This window comes from Clavelina lepadiformis, chromosome 6 (assembly GCF_947623445.1).
Source record: "Clavelina lepadiformis chromosome 6, kaClaLepa1.1, whole genome shotgun sequence".
Classification (NCBI taxonomy): domain Eukaryota; kingdom Metazoa; phylum Chordata; class Ascidiacea; order Aplousobranchia; family Clavelinidae; genus Clavelina; species Clavelina lepadiformis.
This window is the reverse complement of record NC_135245.1, coordinates 16761466-16782865: the sequence shown is the minus strand read 5'-3', so window position 1 is coordinate 16782865 and position 21400 is coordinate 16761466. Positions and strand designations below refer to the sequence as shown.

The window sequence follows — 21400 nt, the reverse complement described above, 5'->3', positions numbered from 1 at the left end:
TAGTTTTTGCGCAAAATGCGAGGTATTTTACCACAAATTGTACCATTTTAAACAGCATTTAGTTTTTGTATATTTGCTTTACAAACTCATTAGACCCTTTAAGAAATAAGGATCCAAATGACTTGCATGTAAAATTGTTCTTAAATGAAATTTCAGTCTTGGTAAGGACAATGAAAGAAAACATGTTATCATTATAAAGATAGTACACAGATACAGAGCATTTTTAAATAGTCAACTACTAAACTTATATTGTACAATATTAAGCAAAACATACTCAAACATGTTTAATTTAACCATAATTGTTATGTTAATGTATGGTACATCACATACTGATACTGATGATTAATAAGTATACATAATAACTCCCCTATCATTAGCAATCTGCTTGTATTAAAAAGATTATCTGGTATGTATTCTTAACATTTATCTTACTTTGTAAAACAGTGGTTTGAAGGAAATAGCTGGAAAAATTTCGCTTCTGTCAAAACGGTTCCCATGGATAATTGACATGTATGCCGAAGTGATAAATTTAGACACCATGGTTGATTTAATGGAAAATAATTCTGGATTTGAGACTGATTTTTCCCCTGAGACAATCTTCAACAAAATTATATTTTTATGGAGAAGTGCAAATAAAATTCACACAACTGAGGTGTGTACGTATAATTATAATACACCTTTAGTGTTTGAAATTATCAATCGATGTTTGTTGTTTTTTCATCAGTGGCTTCATGTTATTGTTATTGTTTCATAAATAAAGTTTTGGATTTTTTAAAAAAAGTAAAAATTTTCTCTCTAACCAACATTTAAGAAAAAGCCTTTGTTTCAGTAAATGAAGGGGCATGACATAGCTTTTGTGCACATGTTTGCCTTGTGTAGTTAATTCCAATTTTTTGCAGAACATCAGTGAGACTGCTACAGTTATACTATGTTCTTACCTCATTGACCAAATGCAAAAGGCAGGAATTGATGGAAATGATCAAGAAAGGTAATGGTTAGATACCATGTACATAATGTGACGAAAAAGTTTTCTTAGCGTTAGTAGAATAAGACTTTGTCGAATATTTTGAAGGAATTTAAAGAGTTTTCATGAAAAGAGAGCTCTGGAATGGATAAAATATGCAAAAGAGCTTTTCAATCTCATGAAGAAGAATTCTGAAAATGACACCTCACAATCTATTGGGTGTTTTTCATCGACTTTTAATCTAATCACTGCTATTTCAAAGGCAGTTCTTCAAATTTCTCAGGTTTCCAAAAAATGCAACAAGTTAAATTTAACATTTTTAAGAGCTTTATTTGAAAATTGTACTTTTGCAAACCTTGTTTTTAGCTGTTTTTGGTTTCCGTTGTTTTACAGTTATACATGTTTGCCTGTTTTAGAATACCAATGAAAAAAATGTAGTTGCAGAAATAACAGCATTTCATGAACACGCACTTGCATGTGTTAAGTCCTTGTTTCATGCACATGTGTATAATGAATTCACCAAGAGAGAAATCCAAGTAAGTATACCAGCTATTTCTATTAAACTTTATGGTGCATATAGTATTCAAATAGTTTTCTGCTTAAACTACACTTGATAGTGTGGGTAACTTAATTTACTGTAATAATTTTTTCTGCACAGTTTTGGAATATATTGGGTGATGTAGACTGGTCTAATGAGAACTTTTCGTTAAAATGGCAAGCACAGTGTCGTGAAGCGGTTGCAAAAGTTGTACCCATAGTATGTTTGTGTGTGAATTTCAAAATTAAGAATGAGTATCTGACAAATACCGGTAAAACTGATTTTGTGTAGGTAACATACACAATAAACAAAATTATTATGAACAAGTATTGCTTACATTGTGTGTCAGACTATTTATATATGTTTCTACAACAAAACTGCTTTTTTATTTTTAAATACATCAAAATTCTTTCAGTTTTCTCTATATCTTTTGCCCAGAAATATAAGAATGAAAACCTTCTGGAATTTTATGCCAATGAATTTGAATCTATGGAACCTAGTGAACACATAAAAGATTGGTGTAGTGATGTTCTGATGAAGTACATAAATGAAAATCTTGTACGTATGAGGAATCTATGTATGCCTTTTTGGTTTGCTTTAATGTTTGCCATGTTTAACACTGCCTGGGGTACTTAATGTTTAACAATTCATGGGTGTCAAGTAATATTTATACATGTTTTTTTCTAATTTATTTGCAGAAATTCGGCACAATTTCTAATTTTATGTCGCGAATTGGAAAATTTTTTCAGCCACAAGTTTTTAAGCTTTGTAGAAAAATATTCACTAACCAATGGAACAAACATTTACTTGCTCAACCAGCGGCTTCAAGTGATGAAGATAAATTTCTCTCGTTTTTACAAACTTGGAGCCCTCTTTCAAATTTCTTGCAAATTTTATGTGGGTTGTTTGAAAATGTTGTATTTAAATTTGTGAAACCGACATAGAATTAGTTTGCTAACAATTAGTTTATGTTTGAATTAGGTCACAAGGACCGAAAAAGTTTCCTTGAAACGAAGCAAAAAGACATTATCGATGACATGCACGCTTGCACATTTATACTTTTGGATAATTTAAGGAGTGGTGAGATAACAGTCTCTACTCTCAACAAACTTTCAGAAAACACTATCAACAAAAGATTTTGGGAATGTTATAATGCAATGGTATTGGTAAGTTTTTCTACATATTTCATCATACTTGAAGTTGATTTTCTTGTAAATATTATTATATTGTAAAAATGTGTAGTCAAATGATTCATCATCTGTCGACCATTTGAGTGACCAAGACTTGAATCACCTGATGGAAACAAGAAGGCAAGAACTCAGCCGTTTTTTGGACAGAAAAAATTTTCTTGAAAGTTTTGTTCACTTTGCTTTCTCACTGCAATCTGGTAAGTTTGAAAAGTCACTTTTATTGTAATTTTGTAAAAGAATTGTTAATGTATGCTCAGCTTTTAGGAATTTTAATTAGGGTTTAAGTTTTCAAATTTTTAGATGAAATCATTGTGGACATGTCCTCATTGACCAGGAAACTCGATCAAAATATTTCATCCTTGCCTCTTAAACATCTTGTGACATGCCAACCATATCAACCTAACCTGTTTGAGAGAAATATAGGTTTTGTTGTTTATTTTGATCTTGATGACCAGGACAAGGCACTGTTGTCAGAAATTCAAGATATCAAGGTTTTTCTACCATCATTTTTGTAACCGGTTCATTATCAAATTTTATTCGCCTACCATCAGAAAGGTGTAATTTTAACTTGCTAGCCTTACCATAATTTATGTCATTTGTTTATACGGGTGATCATTTTTTGAAGCTGAAAAAAGCCCATTTTTTCCATTCATACTTATATAATCAGGTTATAAATTATTTTTTTGTGTTTCAGGCTATGCAAAGTAGACTTATTGTGGAGAAAATGAGAAAAACTGTCACTGTTGCTGCTCAAGGAAGAAATCGATTGACACTTTCAGATATCCTACAACTAGTCTGGCTCTCTGTTAAGCAGGATATATTAGAAATTGTGCAGCCTATTGAAAAAGGTGCATATGGATTAATTTTATGGTCACATATTGTCTGACTATATGTTGAAATTATACTGAAATTAATAGTTTGATTTTAGCATGAAAACATAATGTGTGTATAAAACTATTTTCCAGGAATCATACAGCTTCATAAAATAAAAGTTATCTTTCAACAATTTGCCAAGGATTCTACCGTAACTGCCAAAGAGATTCATGCAGAGCTCACGATTTTGTATGATTTGCAAAGGAAACAACTTGATAAGCCGAATGATTTGGGCATGGACCACTTGGAAACGAGAACGGAACAAATAGTGAATTACTTCAAAATAAGGAAAAACTATGAAGTTGCTGCGACTTTAAGGTTTATTCAGAAGCTGCTAAAACTTGAGGGTGACTTTAAAGTTTTGAAGATGCCATTGGTAAGTAGTTATGGCAATCAGATAACTTATAATAGCTAAAAGTGACAGTTTTCAATTTTTGTTTCTTTAACGCTAGTTGACAATGAGGATTTTAAAACTGTTTGTGCTGTAATCGTTTTTATTTAGGAGGTAGTTACAAAGTCTGACATGAACTGTCTTTTCACCATAACTTCTGATATAATTGAAAAGACAAAGGTAATGGAAAATATAGCAAGCTCTGATCAACATATTTTGTTGGAATTTGCGAAATGCGGTGGCCTTATCAAGTGGCTGAAAGAAAACATGAAAAGTAAGCCTTACATGCAGTAATTCTGAACGATAAAATTTGTCCGGTTTATCAAGTACATTGTTAAGTACAAATCACAAAATAATACACAAGATAAATTTGTTCTACAAATATCTTTTTTTATAGACATCGGGGAAGTTCAAGTCTTGAGTGATCTTGCAATGATATCTGCTGGGGAAACCCCCATAGAGGTCGACAGGGTGTCATGTTTCCTTAGCGCTGTCATGGGGTTTGCTCCTTTGATATTTGATCTATCTCCAAAATCTGATCTCAACAATTTATTGAATGCATGTGAAAAAGTGTGGGAAAACGTAAAAAGAGATGAAAGAATACTTCAAAATTGGGTAATTGCATATAATGTCACCTTAAGCATATCATTTAAATTTGCTATTATGAGAGCGTACTTTCTTGTGTACAACTACTGGTATATTTCCAATTTCAATGCTTTTATCTTCTCAGGTGGAAACTAACAAACACTTGGAATGGCTAAAAGGTGTTAAAGACTTCCATGGTTCTGTGGAAAAGTCGTCTTTAATTAGAGCCCAAGAAATTAATTCCCACGGAATCTATAGAGTTGGTGGAGAAACAGAAGAAACAACTTCTCTAAAAAATTGCATAAGACTATTCCTGCATGGGAAAGACAAAGGTTAGAAGTTATATATTATGCTGATGTAAGAGCAATGAACAAGCATAACTTTTGTATTTTGTTTCGTTTTTTTTTTTTTAATTTTGGTATTTTATGTAAAAGTATATCAGATGCTTTTCTTATGTCAACAGAAATGACCTTAAATGAACTGCATGACCTACAGTCTCGCTTAATGCTTATTGCTGGTGAAGCTGAAAAAGGAAAAAATGATGTCACAAAGTTCACTGAACTCCTGTCAAATGTGGAGAGTTTAGCCAAGGCTTACATCCTGTTGAAGGAATCTGGCTGTCTTCTTTTTAACAACTGGAAAGCATTTATTAGGTACACACAATAGCATATAGCATTTTACTTGTATAGTTCCCCGCTAATAGCAAAGATATTCAATAAAATGTACCAGGTTTTAAGTAATTGATTGGTTGATTCAATGAAGATTAAACATGTTTGCTTACTTCAAACCACAGATTGTTTTATCAATTGTGAAATTTTACACAAGACAAATCCGGAATTTTACCTTTGCCATATAATTTTTTTTTTAGAAGCAAAAATTCTGAAGCAGGTGGTGTTACAGTAGAAGTCTATTTTGATGACAAAAGCCCTGTTATATCAAGCGGAGAGGATCTCACAAGGGAAGTGAAAAATCTCACTACTATTTTGCTGGAGGCACATGCACAGTACGTTTGATTCAATGCTAGCCATTAAAAAACTAAATGCAAATTTGAAATAAATTAATACATTTACAAATTGGAATGTTTATTTTTCCTGTGACCATTAACGACACATTTTTAAGTAATGTGTTTAATATTGAACAGGTGGATGTCTTATTTGACTGCCAAACGTGGAGAGCATTATCACTTGAATCACTTCAACATCCATCAACTCACATATCTCTGCAAGCAGCTTGCAGGATCTGATGGAAATGATTTTACCGACCAGACATATATGCTGCTTAGGAGTGTCTCGGATAATGTTAACGATGACACACTTCTTGAGTGCTTGGAAGAAGTCACGCGAATAGATCAAACTAAAGATGATGATTATGATGACGAAGATGGAGATTATGTTATGCAAGGTCTGATTTTACGTGCATGCTATACAAATGTATTTGTAATGCAAAACTTTTTTTAATGTGAATAAAACTCTCTACTTCCAGTGTGATTTTTGGTATTATATATGCGTATTGTATAACTTATACATCTATTTTCAGTTAATGAAAACTTGACGTTGATTCAAAAAAAGACAAAAGTTGTCAGGAAACTTGTAGCATCGGATTTACCTGAAAATGTCGCCAAGGCTGCAGTGCAAGCAGTTTCTTCATTGGATGTTGATGAATGTTATTTGTGGGGATTGGAACATGGATATTTAGAAGATGACGTGGATCGTTTAAAAGATGCCTTTGATGAAGAGATGGGTAAATTATTACCAAACTTGTTGCATTTTAATAGTTACGATTGAAAGTGTCTATTTTAGTTGTAGACGCCAGATATAACTTGGTATAGACCAGATATAACCTGATGTTGAGCTAAGTACTCTTTGAATGCTTTTAGCCTTTGAAGCTCAAGGTGCCAATGTAAATGTGCTGCAAAATGTCATAAATGAAAGATCTAACCTCACACTGGAAGAAGTGATTGAAAGAATTCAAAGTGACTTGGAGGAGAATGTCAATGAAACTGTTGGGACCACAGTCAAAACTGTCTGTGAAAGATATTTCCAAGGAACAGCAGTAAGTTTGGCAGCAGTACTTAAACCGTGCTTACTTGAAATTGTTTTTGTAGAAATATTGATTTTACTATCTGCTAATTCTGTGTACAGTGTTTATGTGACTAATATACAACTCTGTTTGTTATGAGCAAGGATTAACATGTATTGTTTGCCACTTAAAGGTCACTTCGCTTGATGACTGCATAAGCCTTGAACACCTAGGTCAGTTCCTAAGCATGCTGGCAAGGTTATCACATAATGCGGCGGAACTTCCAGTGAGAAACTTGCCTGAACAATTCATTCCTGGCAGACCACACATGATCATTTGCCCACAGGTTGACGTTTGGCGTAATTTGTTGAACATTTACATGTGTTCACCTGATCAACCAATGCCAAGCTCAGCTGAGGTCCTAATTTGTTGTGAGAAAACGTCTTTAGAAGATGTGGAACTGTTATTACGACGAGCAATTCAGATGCCTGTGGACAATGGTATGTTAAATTAATGAATGATTTTCATTGGTTGGTTCACCTTTCAGTCCTGTAGTTCTGTTTAAAGTTTTGTAAACTTGCACAACTGAAATATCTAGTAATATATTAATCAATTGCACATTGCTCGAAAATATTAATGTTCAGTCAGTGAATTTTTTTGCCACTATTCTTACAATCATGCACCATTACCTAAGTATGATATCTGTTTCTATGTAAAGGAAATCGGATCTATTGTCTTGCTTGTGCTGATGAATTGTCATTTGATGTTGCAAAGGCCACAGAGGCTGTGTTTCAAAGATTGACTCAAATGGAGACTAAAAACATTGATTATCTGCTGGTGATATTAACAACATCATCACATCATTACATAACATCTTGCTTTGACGAGGTTTGCTTTTCTCTTATTTTATGTGAAAAAACTATCTATAGACACAATATTTTATGTCCATTTTTTGTAAATCTGCAGTATAAAATTGACGGCAGTTTTCCGACATGCAACATTCAAATGGAAGATTATCTCAAACAACATCTTCGTATTAGGCCTGGAAAATTTGAAGCAGCCGCACAGATTGATCATGAACAATCATTAGTTAGAGTTGTTCTTTCAGAAAGCGCTGGAATGGGTTAGCATGTTTGATATTTTAAAGAAAACATATCAATGAGGACCTATTAAACACTAAGACAAATTCATTTACATAGTAATTTTATTGTAGGTAAATCTCTCTTTATTAACCGTCGTCAAGAACAATTGTCAGCTCTGTTTGAAGACACTGTGTATTGGAACTCAACTATAATTCGCTTTCTTGAAAAGCGAGTTGATGTTGATGATGTGGTGGCAACATTAACCAGGTCACATGATCGTGAAGTTTGCAATGCTGATCCACACTTTATCCATATTGACATCACACCATCGGTGGGTCTTCCACTGCAAAGCAATAAGATGATATTTGTTTAAGTGTAATTTGTTGTGGTTGTTTTCAGTTAATTTACAATTTGCAATTAGATACTGACTGGATGTGATACTTAATTAATTTAAAATAGAATTAAATTATTTTTAAAACCAACTGAAGCTATAACCATTACCCAAGAGATTTTAGATGTTTGACATATGTTTCCATTTTTTTACCAAAAAATATCGAATTTTTTTAGTCAGTGGTATCAAGTCCATTTTGTTTTTTATAACTATAAGTAGGTCTCAAAACTGAGGACGATCATGGTCCTTGCCTTCTCATGTAGTACTTGAAATTAACTAAAATGAAAAGAAATGAAAATATTCATCTCAATGATGATCACTTGTTTTAGGTACAGCATGGAGTGCACAAGTTCCTGTTTGAACTCATTATCCTTGGAATGGTTAAAAATAGCCAAGGCGTGGTTTGGAGACGTCGACAAGAACACTTTTATGGAATTGAATACACTACAATGAATGCAAAGGTAACTCATTTGAACACATACTTAGAACACTATTGCCATAGTATTGATGCAAATTTAATCGGAAATAGGACAAAAATGTCAATTTTTTGAAAAGTTTTAGGCGATTTTGAACTTAGTGAAGTTTTTTATTCATTTGTATTCAAAATCTAATGTCTTTGAAACGCCTGTTGAGGTTTTATCCTTACTTATATTTTAAAGGATTTTAATATGATTGTAGTTTTGTAAATTTCTACACTGTTCTGTTTTTGGTACCTATTTTAACAGCTGTAGATTGAGTTAAGCCATGATCTATGTAGGGCTCATTTCTTGAATTGAAGCAAAGGAAAAGTGGTCTTTTTTTTGTAGTTTTTAAGTATCCTCATTGTTCGTTTCTAACATGCTGTAAAACATTTTTGAAGGCTGTTCCGGAATTCTTTAACTTGCTACATCTGCTGCCTTCTGTCACTTGCTTATGTCCTCTCAAAGTGAGAGAGCGTTTGTCAAGCGCTGATGCTTCTGATGTGAAAGAACATATTCTCATGGACACCGTTCTTTTAAATAGTGACATGTACCAAAGACCTTACCAATATCTTGAGCGATACACTAATCGCTTAAGTCTGGATGACTTCATTTACAACAGGTCTAAGGATAAAGCTTTGGAATGCTTAAATACTCTCTTGCGATACTGTAGCATTAGGAACCCCTCCTGGCTTGAATTGAGCCATTTTGCGAAGTTTCTCAACATACAACTTCTTGATTGTGAGAGATCTGTTTTTTGTGATCTTAATCTGGTGGGTGCAGACTCAGGATTAGTTGGCTTTAAGGAATTTGTCGTCCGTTTCATGATACGGATGTCCCAGGATTTTGCTACTCCATCATTAAACGTTGATGAAGATGATGACATTGCTAATGGGGATGAGAACGATATCTTTGAGTTGCATCAGTTGAGACGTCGATGGGAAAGTGGATTTCATCCTTATCTTTTCTTCAATGATGACCGTGTTTCTATGTCATTTGTTCATTTCAATATAAGTAGAGAAGGTCATCTGTGTCATCCAGCTGGTAACCAAGTGCTTGAAGAAAATGTCATGAGTGCTAACCTGTTTAGGGGCTTGCAGCTAAATAAAGTTAACATGCAACAGAATTTTGATCAATTGAACAGACATGAAAAACTTGGCATTCTGTGCCAAGTCTTTGGTATAAAGGAGGTAATTGATCCAGATCCAACTTATGAGCTAACAACCGACAATTGCTTGAAAATGTTGGCCATTCATATGAGATTTAGATGTGGTATTCCTGTCATTGTGATGGGTGAAACTGGTTGTGGGAAAACAAGGATGGTGGAATTTATGAGTCTCTTGAAAAGTGGCGGTACACGGAATATTCAGAACATGGTGGTTGTTAAGGTACATGGGGGCATAACTGTTTCATTCATACAAAACAAGGTAAAAGAAGCAATAACTCTGGCAGAGCAAAACAAGAAATCTGGAAGCAACGAAACAGTATTATTCTTAGATGAAGCCAACACAACTGAAGCCATTTACGCCATTAAGGAAGTCGTTTGTGATGGAACAGTACATGGTGAATGCTTTAAGGATGCTGGCTTGAAAATTGTGGCTGCTTGTAACCCTTACAAAAGGCACACAGATGAGGCTATAAAAGCCATGGAACGATCGGGATTAGGTTTCAATGTGAAAACTGAAGATACTGTAGATAATTTTGCTGGCATTCCAATGCGCCATTTAGTGTACAGGGTCATTTCCCTTCCACCAAGCATGCAGCCGCTAGTTTGGGATTTTGGTCAACTTAATGATGTAACAGAAGCCATTTACATAAGACAAATGGTCTTCAAAATGCAGAGAGATATTGATACTAATGACGAATGCCCTAATTTACCAGAAGGAATAATTGAACTCATCACAGAAGCATTATCATTTTCTCAGAAGTACATGCGACAGAGAGAAGATATTTGTAGTTTTGTCAGCTTGAGGGATGTTGAACGTACCATTCAAAGCTTTAAGTGGTTTCATCATCAATTAAAGCATCTTAACCCAAGAATACAGTTTGAAAGAAATGAATCTGGTGTTAACAATTGTGACATTTCTTATTCACTACGATCCTTAATTCAAGCATTAGGTATGTGCTATCATGCAACGCTTTCTGAGAGAAATGAATATCGGGAACAGCTTGCTGAGGTTATTGCAACTTCTCAAAGATTACAAATCACTGGAAATGACATCTTAAACGATATCATTGCATGTCAGAAAGTTTTCATAAATGCAGTGGAATTGGAAAAAGATATTGCAAAGAATGAAGCCTTAAGGGAAAATGTGTTTATGATTGTCGTCTGTGCTGAAATGCGCATTCCACTTTTCCTAGTTGGAAAACCCGGCAGCTCAAAATCTCTTGCCAAAACTGTGGTTACAGATGCTATGCAGGGTCGAAACTCAAGAAATGAACTGTTTCAGAATCTGAAGCAGATACAAGTTTTATCTTTTCAATGCAGTGCAGTTTCTGATGCTGTTGGCATAGAAGCTGTATTTGGACAGTGTGCTCAACTGCAGAAAAAGCAAGACCGAACTAAGTTTGTTGCGGTTGTGGTTTTGGATGAAATAGGTCTTGCAGAAGATTCACCAAAAATGCCTCTGAAAGTTCTTCATCCGTTGCTGGAAACTGCATCTCTTCGTGATAGCAGCTTTAATGTAGAACCACATTCTAAAGTAGGATTTGTTGGAATTTCAAACTGGGCTTTGGATCCTGCTAAAATGAATCGAGGAATTTTTGTTACTCGTGGTGAGCCGTCAAAAAGTGATCTGCATAAAACAGCAGAAGCTATATTCAAGTCGAATGAAAACATAATCCATCAAGTTAGTGGGGTTATCAAAGCGGCTACGGACGCATACTTGGAGATATACCAGAATCAAGAGAACGAATTTTTTGGATTGAGAGATTATTATGGCCTACTTAAGATGATACATGCTGTTGCGTCAGAGAAGCAAGATTTGGAATTCAGTGACGTTGCCACAGCAATTGTACGAAACTTCAGTGGTTCTACTGAACAAGTGTTTAAGGTATTTGAAGCACATTTCATGAATGTATTCTCAAATGTAGGAAGGATATACATCTCTGTAACTAAACTGATTCACAGCAACCTGTGTCTTGAACTGGAAAGTCGGTTCATGTTGTTGCTGACAAAACAGTATTCTGCTGTCAGTCTTCTGCCTACAGTGATGAAAGGAGCTGATTATCAAGTTATTTTTGGTTCCAGTTTCCCACATGACAATGATTACACTCAGATGTGTAAAAACATCAATCGTGTGAAAGTTTGCATGGAGTCTGGTCGTACTGTAGTCTTGCTAAATCTGCGAGATCTATACGAGTCGCTGTATGATGCTTTAAATCAGCATTACGTCACATTTGCCGGACAAAGGTATGTTGATCTTGGTCTTGGAGGACACCGAGTGAAGTGCAGAATTGCACAAAAATTCCGTCTCATTGTGATTGAAGAAAAAGAAACAGTGTACAACGAGTTTCCAATTCCACTCATAAATAGACTGGAAAAGTATGTTTTTGATGTGGGAAGTGTCCTGCCACCAAATCAGGTATCAGCTGCTAATCATCTGAAGAAATGGTTGAAACAATTTTCAAAGATTAAAATACCAAAGTACCCCAACAAGTACTTCAGAGAAAATGATGCATTTGCTGGTTATACAGATGAAACTGCCGCATCTACACTGCTATCACTCCACAAGTCTGTGTTAAATGATATGGAACCAGCAAAAAGGTTACTGATACAGACTGCCTCTCTTGATGCAGTCTGCCGGCTCCCAAACTCAGATTTACTGGACGAGGCTGAGATGTTGAAGCAAGTATATATGGAGGAACAGGAACATGATACCTTATGGAGGATGTTGCGACAACAGTTAGAACAAATAGAGCAGCTGTCTGTATTAGAAGTCGTAACCTACTCACAAATTTTGAATGAAAGAGATCGTCAGCAATTAGAGAAACTTTTAGGTTTGAACAAAAATCGAATTATGCTTGTCACTCTTCAACAGTTTAAAACGGAGCAAGAATATTCGCAGAGACTTGACGATTTTTTTCAACATGCTAACACAATCACAAAAGAAACAGAGAACTTTTCTTCCAACGACTCTCTGATATTACTTCTTCAATGCCCTCAAGCCCATCTCAATGGACATTTAATAGCATGTGCAAAATACTCGGCCATGAACAAAGTGAAGGAGTTTAGACGTGAAAATCCTGGTATGTCATGCAAGATGATTGTGGCATTCTTGCTAACTGTGGAACGGCATGCGATGACCAAAACATCATCAACGTCTTTTACAAGCTTTCACAGTCAGCATTGTCAATCACTGTATGTTGATGAAGTTAAACCAGGCAAACAATGCATTGCTCCTGTAACGAAATTATGGAATATCACTGTGGCTGAGCTTGTGAAAAGTAGCATTCGTTTCAGAAATGCTAATGAGGATGCTAATTTGGATGTAATTAAGCTCTTGTCTGAAAGCATTCCTGATGCAATGGCTAAATTAAGAGACCAGAACAACATGCACGGACGCAACCGAGTGCGCATTTTGAATAACTTACTTTTTCCAAAGAAAGAAAATGATTTATCTCATATCTTCTGTGATGTAACTTTGCGGCTAATTCACCAGCTGTTGCAAGATCGTGAGAGAAAATTAACTGAACATTCCAATTGGATTTTAGAAGAAGCATGTTCAATACAGTCATTGCAAGAAGGTGGTTCATTTAGAAACATCCTCTGGCTTCGATTACGAAAGCTTTGTGCTCTGGCTTTAGCAAAAGTTGTTTGCACGGCTGACGTTGATGATAATCTTGACATTATTTCAAACATAGAGAAAGATAATCACAACTTCATTGATCTATGGTTTAAATTGCTGATGTCCCAAGACGTTTGTGACCACCAGTGGCTTGATTCAGCTCACGGTTCTGACTTAATTGTTCAGAGGCAGAAAGGATTTTCATGCAGATTCCCTTTTGTACGAGCATTGTACAAAATTTTTTGCCAACAATGGTCCTTTGTAGTTGAGCGAAATTTGGAAAACAAAAAGCTTGCATTTATACAGAAGATTAAAAAATTGCCTGTAAATGGTTTGCTGGAAGATGCTTGTGAGCAAAATGGCATGTTTGCTATTAATGCATTTGCCACGGACTTGGCTTATCTGACGTATAAATCCCAGACCAGTGAAGTAGAATCTGGAGCTGAATGTGAAGTAATAAAAGATGCAGTGATTGGAATTTTCAAAGAAAGAAAAAGAACAGCCCACCTTGAGTGCAATGCACTTATACAATTATTCTTGACATTTATGGAAATCAAACCATTCATTGGTCAGTTTGCACAAATTATTGCTGCATGTCCTCCCATTCTTACTGATAGACAAAATTGGAATAAACTTCAGGAAAAGTCAACTGAATTTATCGTTCATCAACTCGCCTTTACCGCTGTGGTTAAGAAGCTGCATAATGAAGCCGCAAAGAATATTGGTTCCGTGGAGAGCTGTATGGTTTGGGAACTTCTGGTTGCTAAGACAAAGCCTGTGGCAGAAAAGTTGATAAATACATGCAACAATGAACTTCAGCAGATGTGGGAACGAATTCTGTTTGTTGAGATATTTTTAGACCAACTGATTCCTGCTACAGCTGATGCTAAGAAGATTCAACATTATCTTACAGTTCTAGCACCTCTGGCACGAAGGCTGTGGAGTGGTGCAAGTAGGTTGAAAGACCTTTCGAACCTTCAGTTTCTCAACATAGTTACCAATGTCTTGCAAGGTTGTACAGGTGATATCCGACTTGCCATACTTTGTCAATGGGGTGACGTGCGTTGCAGGTCATGCAAAGCAAATAAACTTTCTCAACCAGTAAAACTTCCATGTGGACACTACTTGTGTTTAAAATGCATACCAGTTGAACAATCAGAAAGGAGTTGCCCGACTTGCCGGGAGAAAATTGAAAACCCCCAGGCGTTGAAACCAGCTGAGCCTACAAAGTTGCAAGAAGAAGAATTAGAAAGATTTAAAGCAGCCTGTACCAGCTTTTTTCTTGAATATCTTTCTACTCTATGCTTCCCTGAAGTTCAAGGAAATGATAAAAAACAACCTCCAAATCAAAAAATAACTGTTGCTCTGGAAAGACTTGTGATATGTGAAAACAACACCAGAATGATGTCTCCATTGTTGAGTAATTTTGATACCAATCCCACTGCTAGGTCATACATCCTTCAGTTGCTGTTGCGTTGTGACAAGGAACTTGTGCGGAATCACTTGGATCATCATTTCAGGGCCATGGAATCTGTTGTACAAAAGAAGGACATACTTATGGGTATATACATACAATGCTTGCAAGATGTCATGCAAAACTTTGCAATTTCTCACGATGAAGATGAATTGATTAATGTTGAACATGCAGCTGCTTTGCTACATGAATGTACTATGGAGTCAGAAATGGAGGAGAAATTTACACAAATCGATCACCTGGATTTCTGTGCCAAACTAGTGCATATTTCTAAAGTCTTTGTGACATGCATAGTAGCTTTGGACAACACACAACAACAGCTACATGCCAATTCCAATCAGATGTTAGCTTACACAAAAAGCGTTTGTAACCTTTGCAAAGACTCACGCTATTTAATTGTAAAGCAATACATCATAAAGAACTTATGTCGTCGATATGGAATGGATGCTTTTAAGATAATGTTAAATACGCCCACCTATAGAAGCTTGATTCCAGAAAACCTTTTACCAAATCCAAATGCTACGGAAAGAAATTATTACCTTGAATCCGATCTCTTGGTGTTATCTGGTGAAAGTTATGTGAAGGCAAAAGCTTATTTACTTGATGTGATGCAAAAGGATGATCTTCCTCAGCTCTTTGGGAGACTGACTCATGAAATGCAAAAGTCACCCAACAGCAACTTTCAAGTGCTACTTGCCTTGTCTGTCTGGGCTGCTCATGCTGGACCAGGAAAGAACTTGCAACAGGAAGTTTTTTGTCAAATGACAGGACCTTATCAAGAGACCCCTACATTTTTTAGAAATATTGCACAAAGGGCTGTAAATGCTTTTGAGTTAGCTGGCGTTTCAGCTAATTTGAATTACAAGCTTAATGAGTTTGTTTTGTTGGTTGGAGCTACTCTTCTATGCAAGGATCAGGGACTGCTGAATGATTTGGCTAGTCTTGTGAAAGAACCAGATGAATGCAGACGGTTGTTTCTTCCCACAATGCCAGCATCTGACTACTTTGCTATCCGCCATGTTATTGTTGGTACAGGCAATCCAAGATTACATTTCTGTCCAAATGGCCATCCTTATTTTATCGGTGAGTGCACTCGCCCAGTGGAAGCGTCAAGATGCTCTGAATGTGGCGCCCAAATTGGAGGCGAACAACACCGACTTTTCCAAGGGAATAACCCCGGAAATATTACTGAAGAATCTCAAGCAGGTTATCGACTCATACCAGCTGAGCAGCAAAAACCAGTCGTCCCGGAGCGAAAGCTTACAAAGCTGTCAGTATGCGCTTTGAGGGCTTGCCTCCACTCAGCCATGCTACTTGGTACAAGGAAAGGGGATGCGATAGGAAGGTAATCTGTTTAACCTGCAAAGGGCTAAATACGTCTTTCTTCAAAATTTCTTCTTTAACTTTGCTTCCTAAACAAATAATATGCTGCCGTTTATTTAGGTTGGTCAATGTTCAAGGAAGTCAGCAAGATGTCAACACATTTCTGCTGAGGCAGATTCATAAGGATTTCAAAGACCTCTCAACATGCTTGGGAAGAAGTGTCGACGACACTTTTATCATAATGCATCAAATTTTACATAGGATGAGACTAACAAATGTACATGCTTTACTTACGCAGTTTGTTAATATACCTTTTGTCATATACCTATTTGTTGTCAAATCCACAAATAAACTAAAAGAAGCAGCTTTAAATCAAAAAGATTACTTGTTTATTACAGGTAGCAAATTACAATCAAAATTGCAATTTTCAAACCATGGCCGGAAGAAACACGTGGGAAGAGGAGTTCCAACGGCAGTATTTGTCACTCATATTCAGAGACACTGACACAGTCCTAAACGAAGCTCAAGGATTTTTGGTCAGAGCTGGAAAGCTAGTTGAAAAACCACTGCAACGGTAATTTGTGCGCAAGTTGTCAGTATAATATAAGCGCATAATGGCGTTTAAGCCATACACATAATAGCGTTTTAAATATCTTTCCGATTCCGTTTTAGTCTTGTATATGAACTTAAACGAGCTGATGATATTCCTGATGGATTGGTGAAGTGGGATACATCGTGCTTGTGGAAATACCGGATTAATGTGGATATGCAGCATCTGAGGCAACGATTGGAAGCTGTTGATGCAGCAGTTGGAGGTAATTCGGATCTGAATGAAGCATTAACTAAAACGCTTGATAACGTTGTTTCCGTGTCACGCACTCTAGGTGATTCTCATACCAGTAATAAAGATGAAGTAGATAAAGTAAAGTTTACGCTGCAGTGCTTTCGATGTTTACATGGCAGTGCGTTCGATTCATTTTTTCATAAAATTATATTTGCAGGCAAAGGTGCAATGTTGAAAAAAATCCTTGGTGTACAAAATTTGGAGTTGCTACGATCTTTGCATACTATCCTGTCATTGCAGTCTACAATGATAGCAAGGTCTATCTTCATATAAACTGCTGTTGTGTAATGGCTTTTAGTTTTTTTAAGTTTTCAGAACAAGCCGACATCAACATCCCTTGTAAATGTATTACTGTAAAATGAGTATAGTTAATACCGTAATCTTCTGCAGATATCGCCAGAGGATTGATATGGCTGATGCTGATGAAACAACCATTCAAGATTATTTAGAAGAACAAAACTATGTTTCTGAAAATGAATTCAAAACTTACATTAAAGTCTGGAACAAAGTATGAAATTGCTATTAATGTTGTCGAAATTTCATGTTCTTTTAAAACTTTTGAGTTATACACACATGTAAGCATGCATTACAGTGCACTACGTAATACACCTAATCATACTTGCATTTTTGTATGTATCTTGTGCATAGGTGCGGCAGGTTTTGCAACAGATAGATCGTTACAGAACTTTGCAGCACTTCTTCGATGAAGCAATGAACTTGGAAAGTCCCATCTCAATGTGCCTTCCTAGCAAACGAGGCAGAGGACGGTGTGCAATGATCATGGTTGAGTTTTTAGCCAACAAGCAAAATGATCTTTTGCAGGAATGCAGAGATATTATGATTCCTCATCCTACGTATGTCTTATCCAAGTCTTTTTCAGTTTTATTTTTTGTGATAAAACGAATTGCTTTAAGTTTCGCCTTCATTGGTATTTGTTAGATTCCCCACTGTGGACGTGGCACAACTGACAATCAATGACTTCATTTGTATCAGCGAGGATTGTGATTTGATGCCTTTGGTGTTGGCAAATTCTCAGTATGAAACCATTACTTCGGAATCCGGATCCAAACATACAATTTCCTACAATTTAGGTCTCCTAGAAAAAAAGGTGTGTTAATTTTTATGCAAAAAAAATGTTTATAAGCAAGCTCGTTATTTTTGTGTTTGTTATGTGACACGATATGCTTTGAGAAAGTAATGTGTGATTTGATATTTTGCAAAATAGCTTGTCACATTTACAGCATACTTTTTAATGATTCTGTGTTTCATCTTCCTAAAGTTAGCATATTTTTTACTGTAAGACATTATTATAGTGACTGTCACATACAAATGGAAAATATGGAAAAAGGTGTGTAGTTTGTTGTATATTACATAATTTTTTAAAAAAATTACAAAGTGAAAAGCCACTCATTCTTCTACAATAACGTTTTTTGAAAACTACGTATTAGATCTCATCTGGTCACTACTTTAGGTCGATGCATAGGTCACAATTTGCATATACTCAAAGAAAGGACTAGAAATTTGGATTTTAATAGGGTTGTTCGGCCTTTTCCAACCATTGCACAATTTTACCATGAAAAATTAAACACGTAACTGAAAGTTACTCTAGGCCAAAACCTTCTACATGTAAAGTCACTTTTTGCTACTTTATTAACAATTTGTTGCTGAACAGAGGAAAAGTGAAATTTGAAAGTTGGCAGTAAATTTTAAATTAATATGAACTTTTTAAACTATCTAGATAAACACACCTTGCAAAACAATGTGACTGTCACTTTAAGAAACGCAGTTTTACTTTTTAGTTTTACTCTAACTTTTTGTTAAATTTTTACAAAACCCTTCCTGAACAATTTATCTTTTTTGCAATTATTAGGTGATGGAAAAGTTTATTTTAAGAAAAGCCATCATCAAAACAGAGGTATATATACTTATTTCTCATTTACAGTGGAAGCTTGTTAATTCGATTTTAAACATTACAATAGCTCAAATAACTTTACCGGTTTTGGAAAAATGCCTATTTAGTAAATTACCAACTTCACTTAACTCAAACTTTGGATCGCTTGAAGTAAATTAATTGGTCTCTTCAACTTCGAATCAACCTGTTTCCACTGTATGACCAAATTAGAAGTTAGAAAAATAGAGGAAAAAACCTTAAAAACGTTTTCATATTGATGTAAAACTTTGGTGGGGGTAATGGTTTAAGACGAGCTTTTTTTCAGACCATTCCCTTGATGTTATATCCACAAGATATGGGTCTGAAGCAAGATTTTCAGATAGTTCAAACTACTGTGGAGCAGGTAAATTGTTATAATTCTATTTACCTGGCAACAACAGCTTACTCAATCAGTCATTATGCATTTTCCATATGTACAATGGGCAATAAAGCAACAGCTATATCCACTCAAGGAATGCTGCTTTTCCAAGTTGCACTGCTTTTGTCTGTTTAGCTCTGCCTCGTATAATTTTGGCGGAGCCGCGTTTATGATAGTTTTAGACGTTTTAGACGTTTTACTGCTTGCCAACAACCTACTAGTAACAAATAACAAACTGTTTTTGTAGATTGCGCTGCCTGTAAGAATGTGTCAGGACATAGATGCTAAAGCTGAAAGCTCCATGACAGCTAATGTCTGTGAAGTGGTTAGAACTGTCACACTCATCATACAGTTTCTCGCCAAGGTAATATTCTAGATTTATCTACACTACTGCAATCAACCGAGTTCACCCTTTTGGATTGCTAGGTTCTGCTTTATTCTGTTTCTTGGTATGGATATGGTAATGCCTGACAACTTTTTACGCACAACCTTCCTCATGATAGATATGTAATGTTAGATCAAGCTTCATAACAACTTTGCCTAAAGTTGACCAGATGACAATTGCCGTGTGATGGCAAGCTGACCATAGCTTCTTGGCAGATAGTCATGTAATATGATAACTTTTGGTTGTACTTTATAGCTTGGTGGAGAACCAGATAAGACGATTTGTGATTATGCTGAGAATGACCTTCTTCTACCTGCGGATGAAACCGAAATGATTCCACGATCTGCTCAGATTCGTCATTGTTTGGCTCTCTATGAGAGATTGTCGTGGCATAGAGCGAGGAAATTGGCTTTAAACGGACAGAATTCTTTTGAAAATGTGGTTGATTTTGGTGAGCATCCAGTGGCCACTTTTTACGTATATTGGATGATATTTAACTTTGCTTAGTTGTTGGCTCTTTGCCATTTCCATAATTGTTATATTTATGATTACGTAACATATTACCAGACAGTTTTTACTTGGTTATTATTGTGAGGTAAATTTATGCAGGTTTTCACAGGCATATTCTACGCCCCAAATATAATTATTATTCAAGCTGCAACTATCTCGTAGCAAAATATTTTTGCAAATACTTAATATAATTATGTCGATGCACGTTTGGTTTAATTTCTGCTTTGCTGGTATGCACTACACAATATTACTTTTTATTAAAATGGCAAATGTGAAATGCTACATACCCCAACGGACTGATACAAGGTACCTTTTATTATTTTGTAGTTGAAGACATTTCAGAAGAAAGTTCTGTAGAAATGCTTCGCCGAGAATTATCACAAATGAACGTCAGCCGCTTGCAGTTAGAATTGAACTCACTTCTTATGGTTGGGCCTGAGATGAATGCTGAATGGGGGTAATGGAATATTTTATTTTGTAATAGCTTTAACTTTGTAAACTTTTACCCAAAATAGACAGAAATATGTCTCACCACAGTAGGCAGTTTTATTTGACGCGTGGTATTAACTATTCTAGATTGTCAATGGTTTTACAAAATTACTTGGATGGAAAGCATGACGGAGACAATTCTTGGTGCGATAAAATTCCGGACGATATTCTCTTCAAACATTCTGTACATGTTTTTAACGTATCAATGGAGTTTGGCTTATCTGGCTAATGACATTTTTATGCTTTTTAACGCCTAATGGCCAAAGTTTTTTACATAACTTTTGCGCATCGATTGTGCAATATTTTTAACCAGTAATTTACCATGTGGGATTTTTTTTGATTTTGAAATTTCTTCATTTTTGTGCCTTAGTTGTATTGATCAATCTAGTAACAATTACGTGTAATCATTGTGGCTAATTGCTAAAGTTGTGTTTTCATGAGTGGTGTGTGGATGTAAAAATGTGCGGATCCCATATGTTGGCATGAGTATTATTTCTGTTTTATTGTGCATGTTACATATTAGCATTCCTGCTATTTCTGATCTTTTATTTTATTTTTGTTTTGATAATGATTATTTCCTAATCATTGTACAGTATTTTTCGACAACGATGAGTTGTTTAAATTAACAACTAGCTTTTATGCTTATTATTGAATTGTCTAATTGTTTACGCTCGTGGACATTCCACGAATGAGCTGTACATTTTTCAGAAATTGTTACTGACTGAAACTTATGATTTTGTCAGTACAATTAAAAGATTTTGCTTTCAAATCCAGTATTTTTAATTCAA

The 21400-nt window shown here is 35.5% G+C and overlaps 1 protein-coding gene across 1 annotated transcript in view; it reads left to right on the top strand.

Annotated features, from left to right (window-relative positions):
* LOC143463556 (E3 ubiquitin-protein ligase rnf213-alpha-like) overlaps nt 1-21400 on the top strand; it is a 27501-nt gene extending 6101 nt beyond the window's left edge. The window contains exons 13-51 of the mRNA XM_076962077.1: nt 445-652; nt 900-988; nt 1073-1247; nt 1381-1500; nt 1623-1721; nt 1941-2060; nt 2201-2399; nt 2484-2668; nt 2745-2889; nt 2993-3183; nt 3387-3540; nt 3658-3941; nt 4068-4230; nt 4354-4571; nt 4687-4873; nt 5005-5194; nt 5410-5544; nt 5683-5942; nt 6078-6281; nt 6418-6593; nt 6754-7060; nt 7279-7448; nt 7527-7683; nt 7774-7973; nt 8363-8494; nt 8893-16097; nt 16196-16352; nt 16474-16649; nt 16748-16890; nt 17077-17176; nt 17310-17427; nt 17568-17773; nt 17859-18027; nt 18790-18834; nt 19136-19213; nt 19476-19592; nt 19869-20064; nt 20451-20580; nt 20700-21400. Coding sequence (XP_076818192.1) covers nt 445-652; nt 900-988; nt 1073-1247; nt 1381-1500; nt 1623-1721; nt 1941-2060; nt 2201-2399; nt 2484-2668; nt 2745-2889; nt 2993-3183; nt 3387-3540; nt 3658-3941; nt 4068-4230; nt 4354-4571; nt 4687-4873; nt 5005-5194; nt 5410-5544; nt 5683-5942; nt 6078-6281; nt 6418-6593; nt 6754-7060; nt 7279-7448; nt 7527-7683; nt 7774-7973; nt 8363-8494; nt 8893-16097; nt 16196-16352; nt 16474-16649; nt 16748-16890; nt 17077-17176; nt 17310-17427; nt 17568-17773; nt 17859-18027; nt 18790-18834; nt 19136-19213; nt 19476-19592; nt 19869-20064; nt 20451-20580; nt 20700-20841 — 13450 coding nt within the window. The 3' untranslated portion in view covers nt 20842-21400. The remainder of the gene's footprint in view (nt 1-444; nt 653-899; nt 989-1072; nt 1248-1380; nt 1501-1622; nt 1722-1940; nt 2061-2200; nt 2400-2483; nt 2669-2744; nt 2890-2992; nt 3184-3386; nt 3541-3657; nt 3942-4067; nt 4231-4353; nt 4572-4686; nt 4874-5004; nt 5195-5409; nt 5545-5682; nt 5943-6077; nt 6282-6417; nt 6594-6753; nt 7061-7278; nt 7449-7526; nt 7684-7773; nt 7974-8362; nt 8495-8892; nt 16098-16195; nt 16353-16473; nt 16650-16747; nt 16891-17076; nt 17177-17309; nt 17428-17567; nt 17774-17858; nt 18028-18789; nt 18835-19135; nt 19214-19475; nt 19593-19868; nt 20065-20450; nt 20581-20699) is intronic.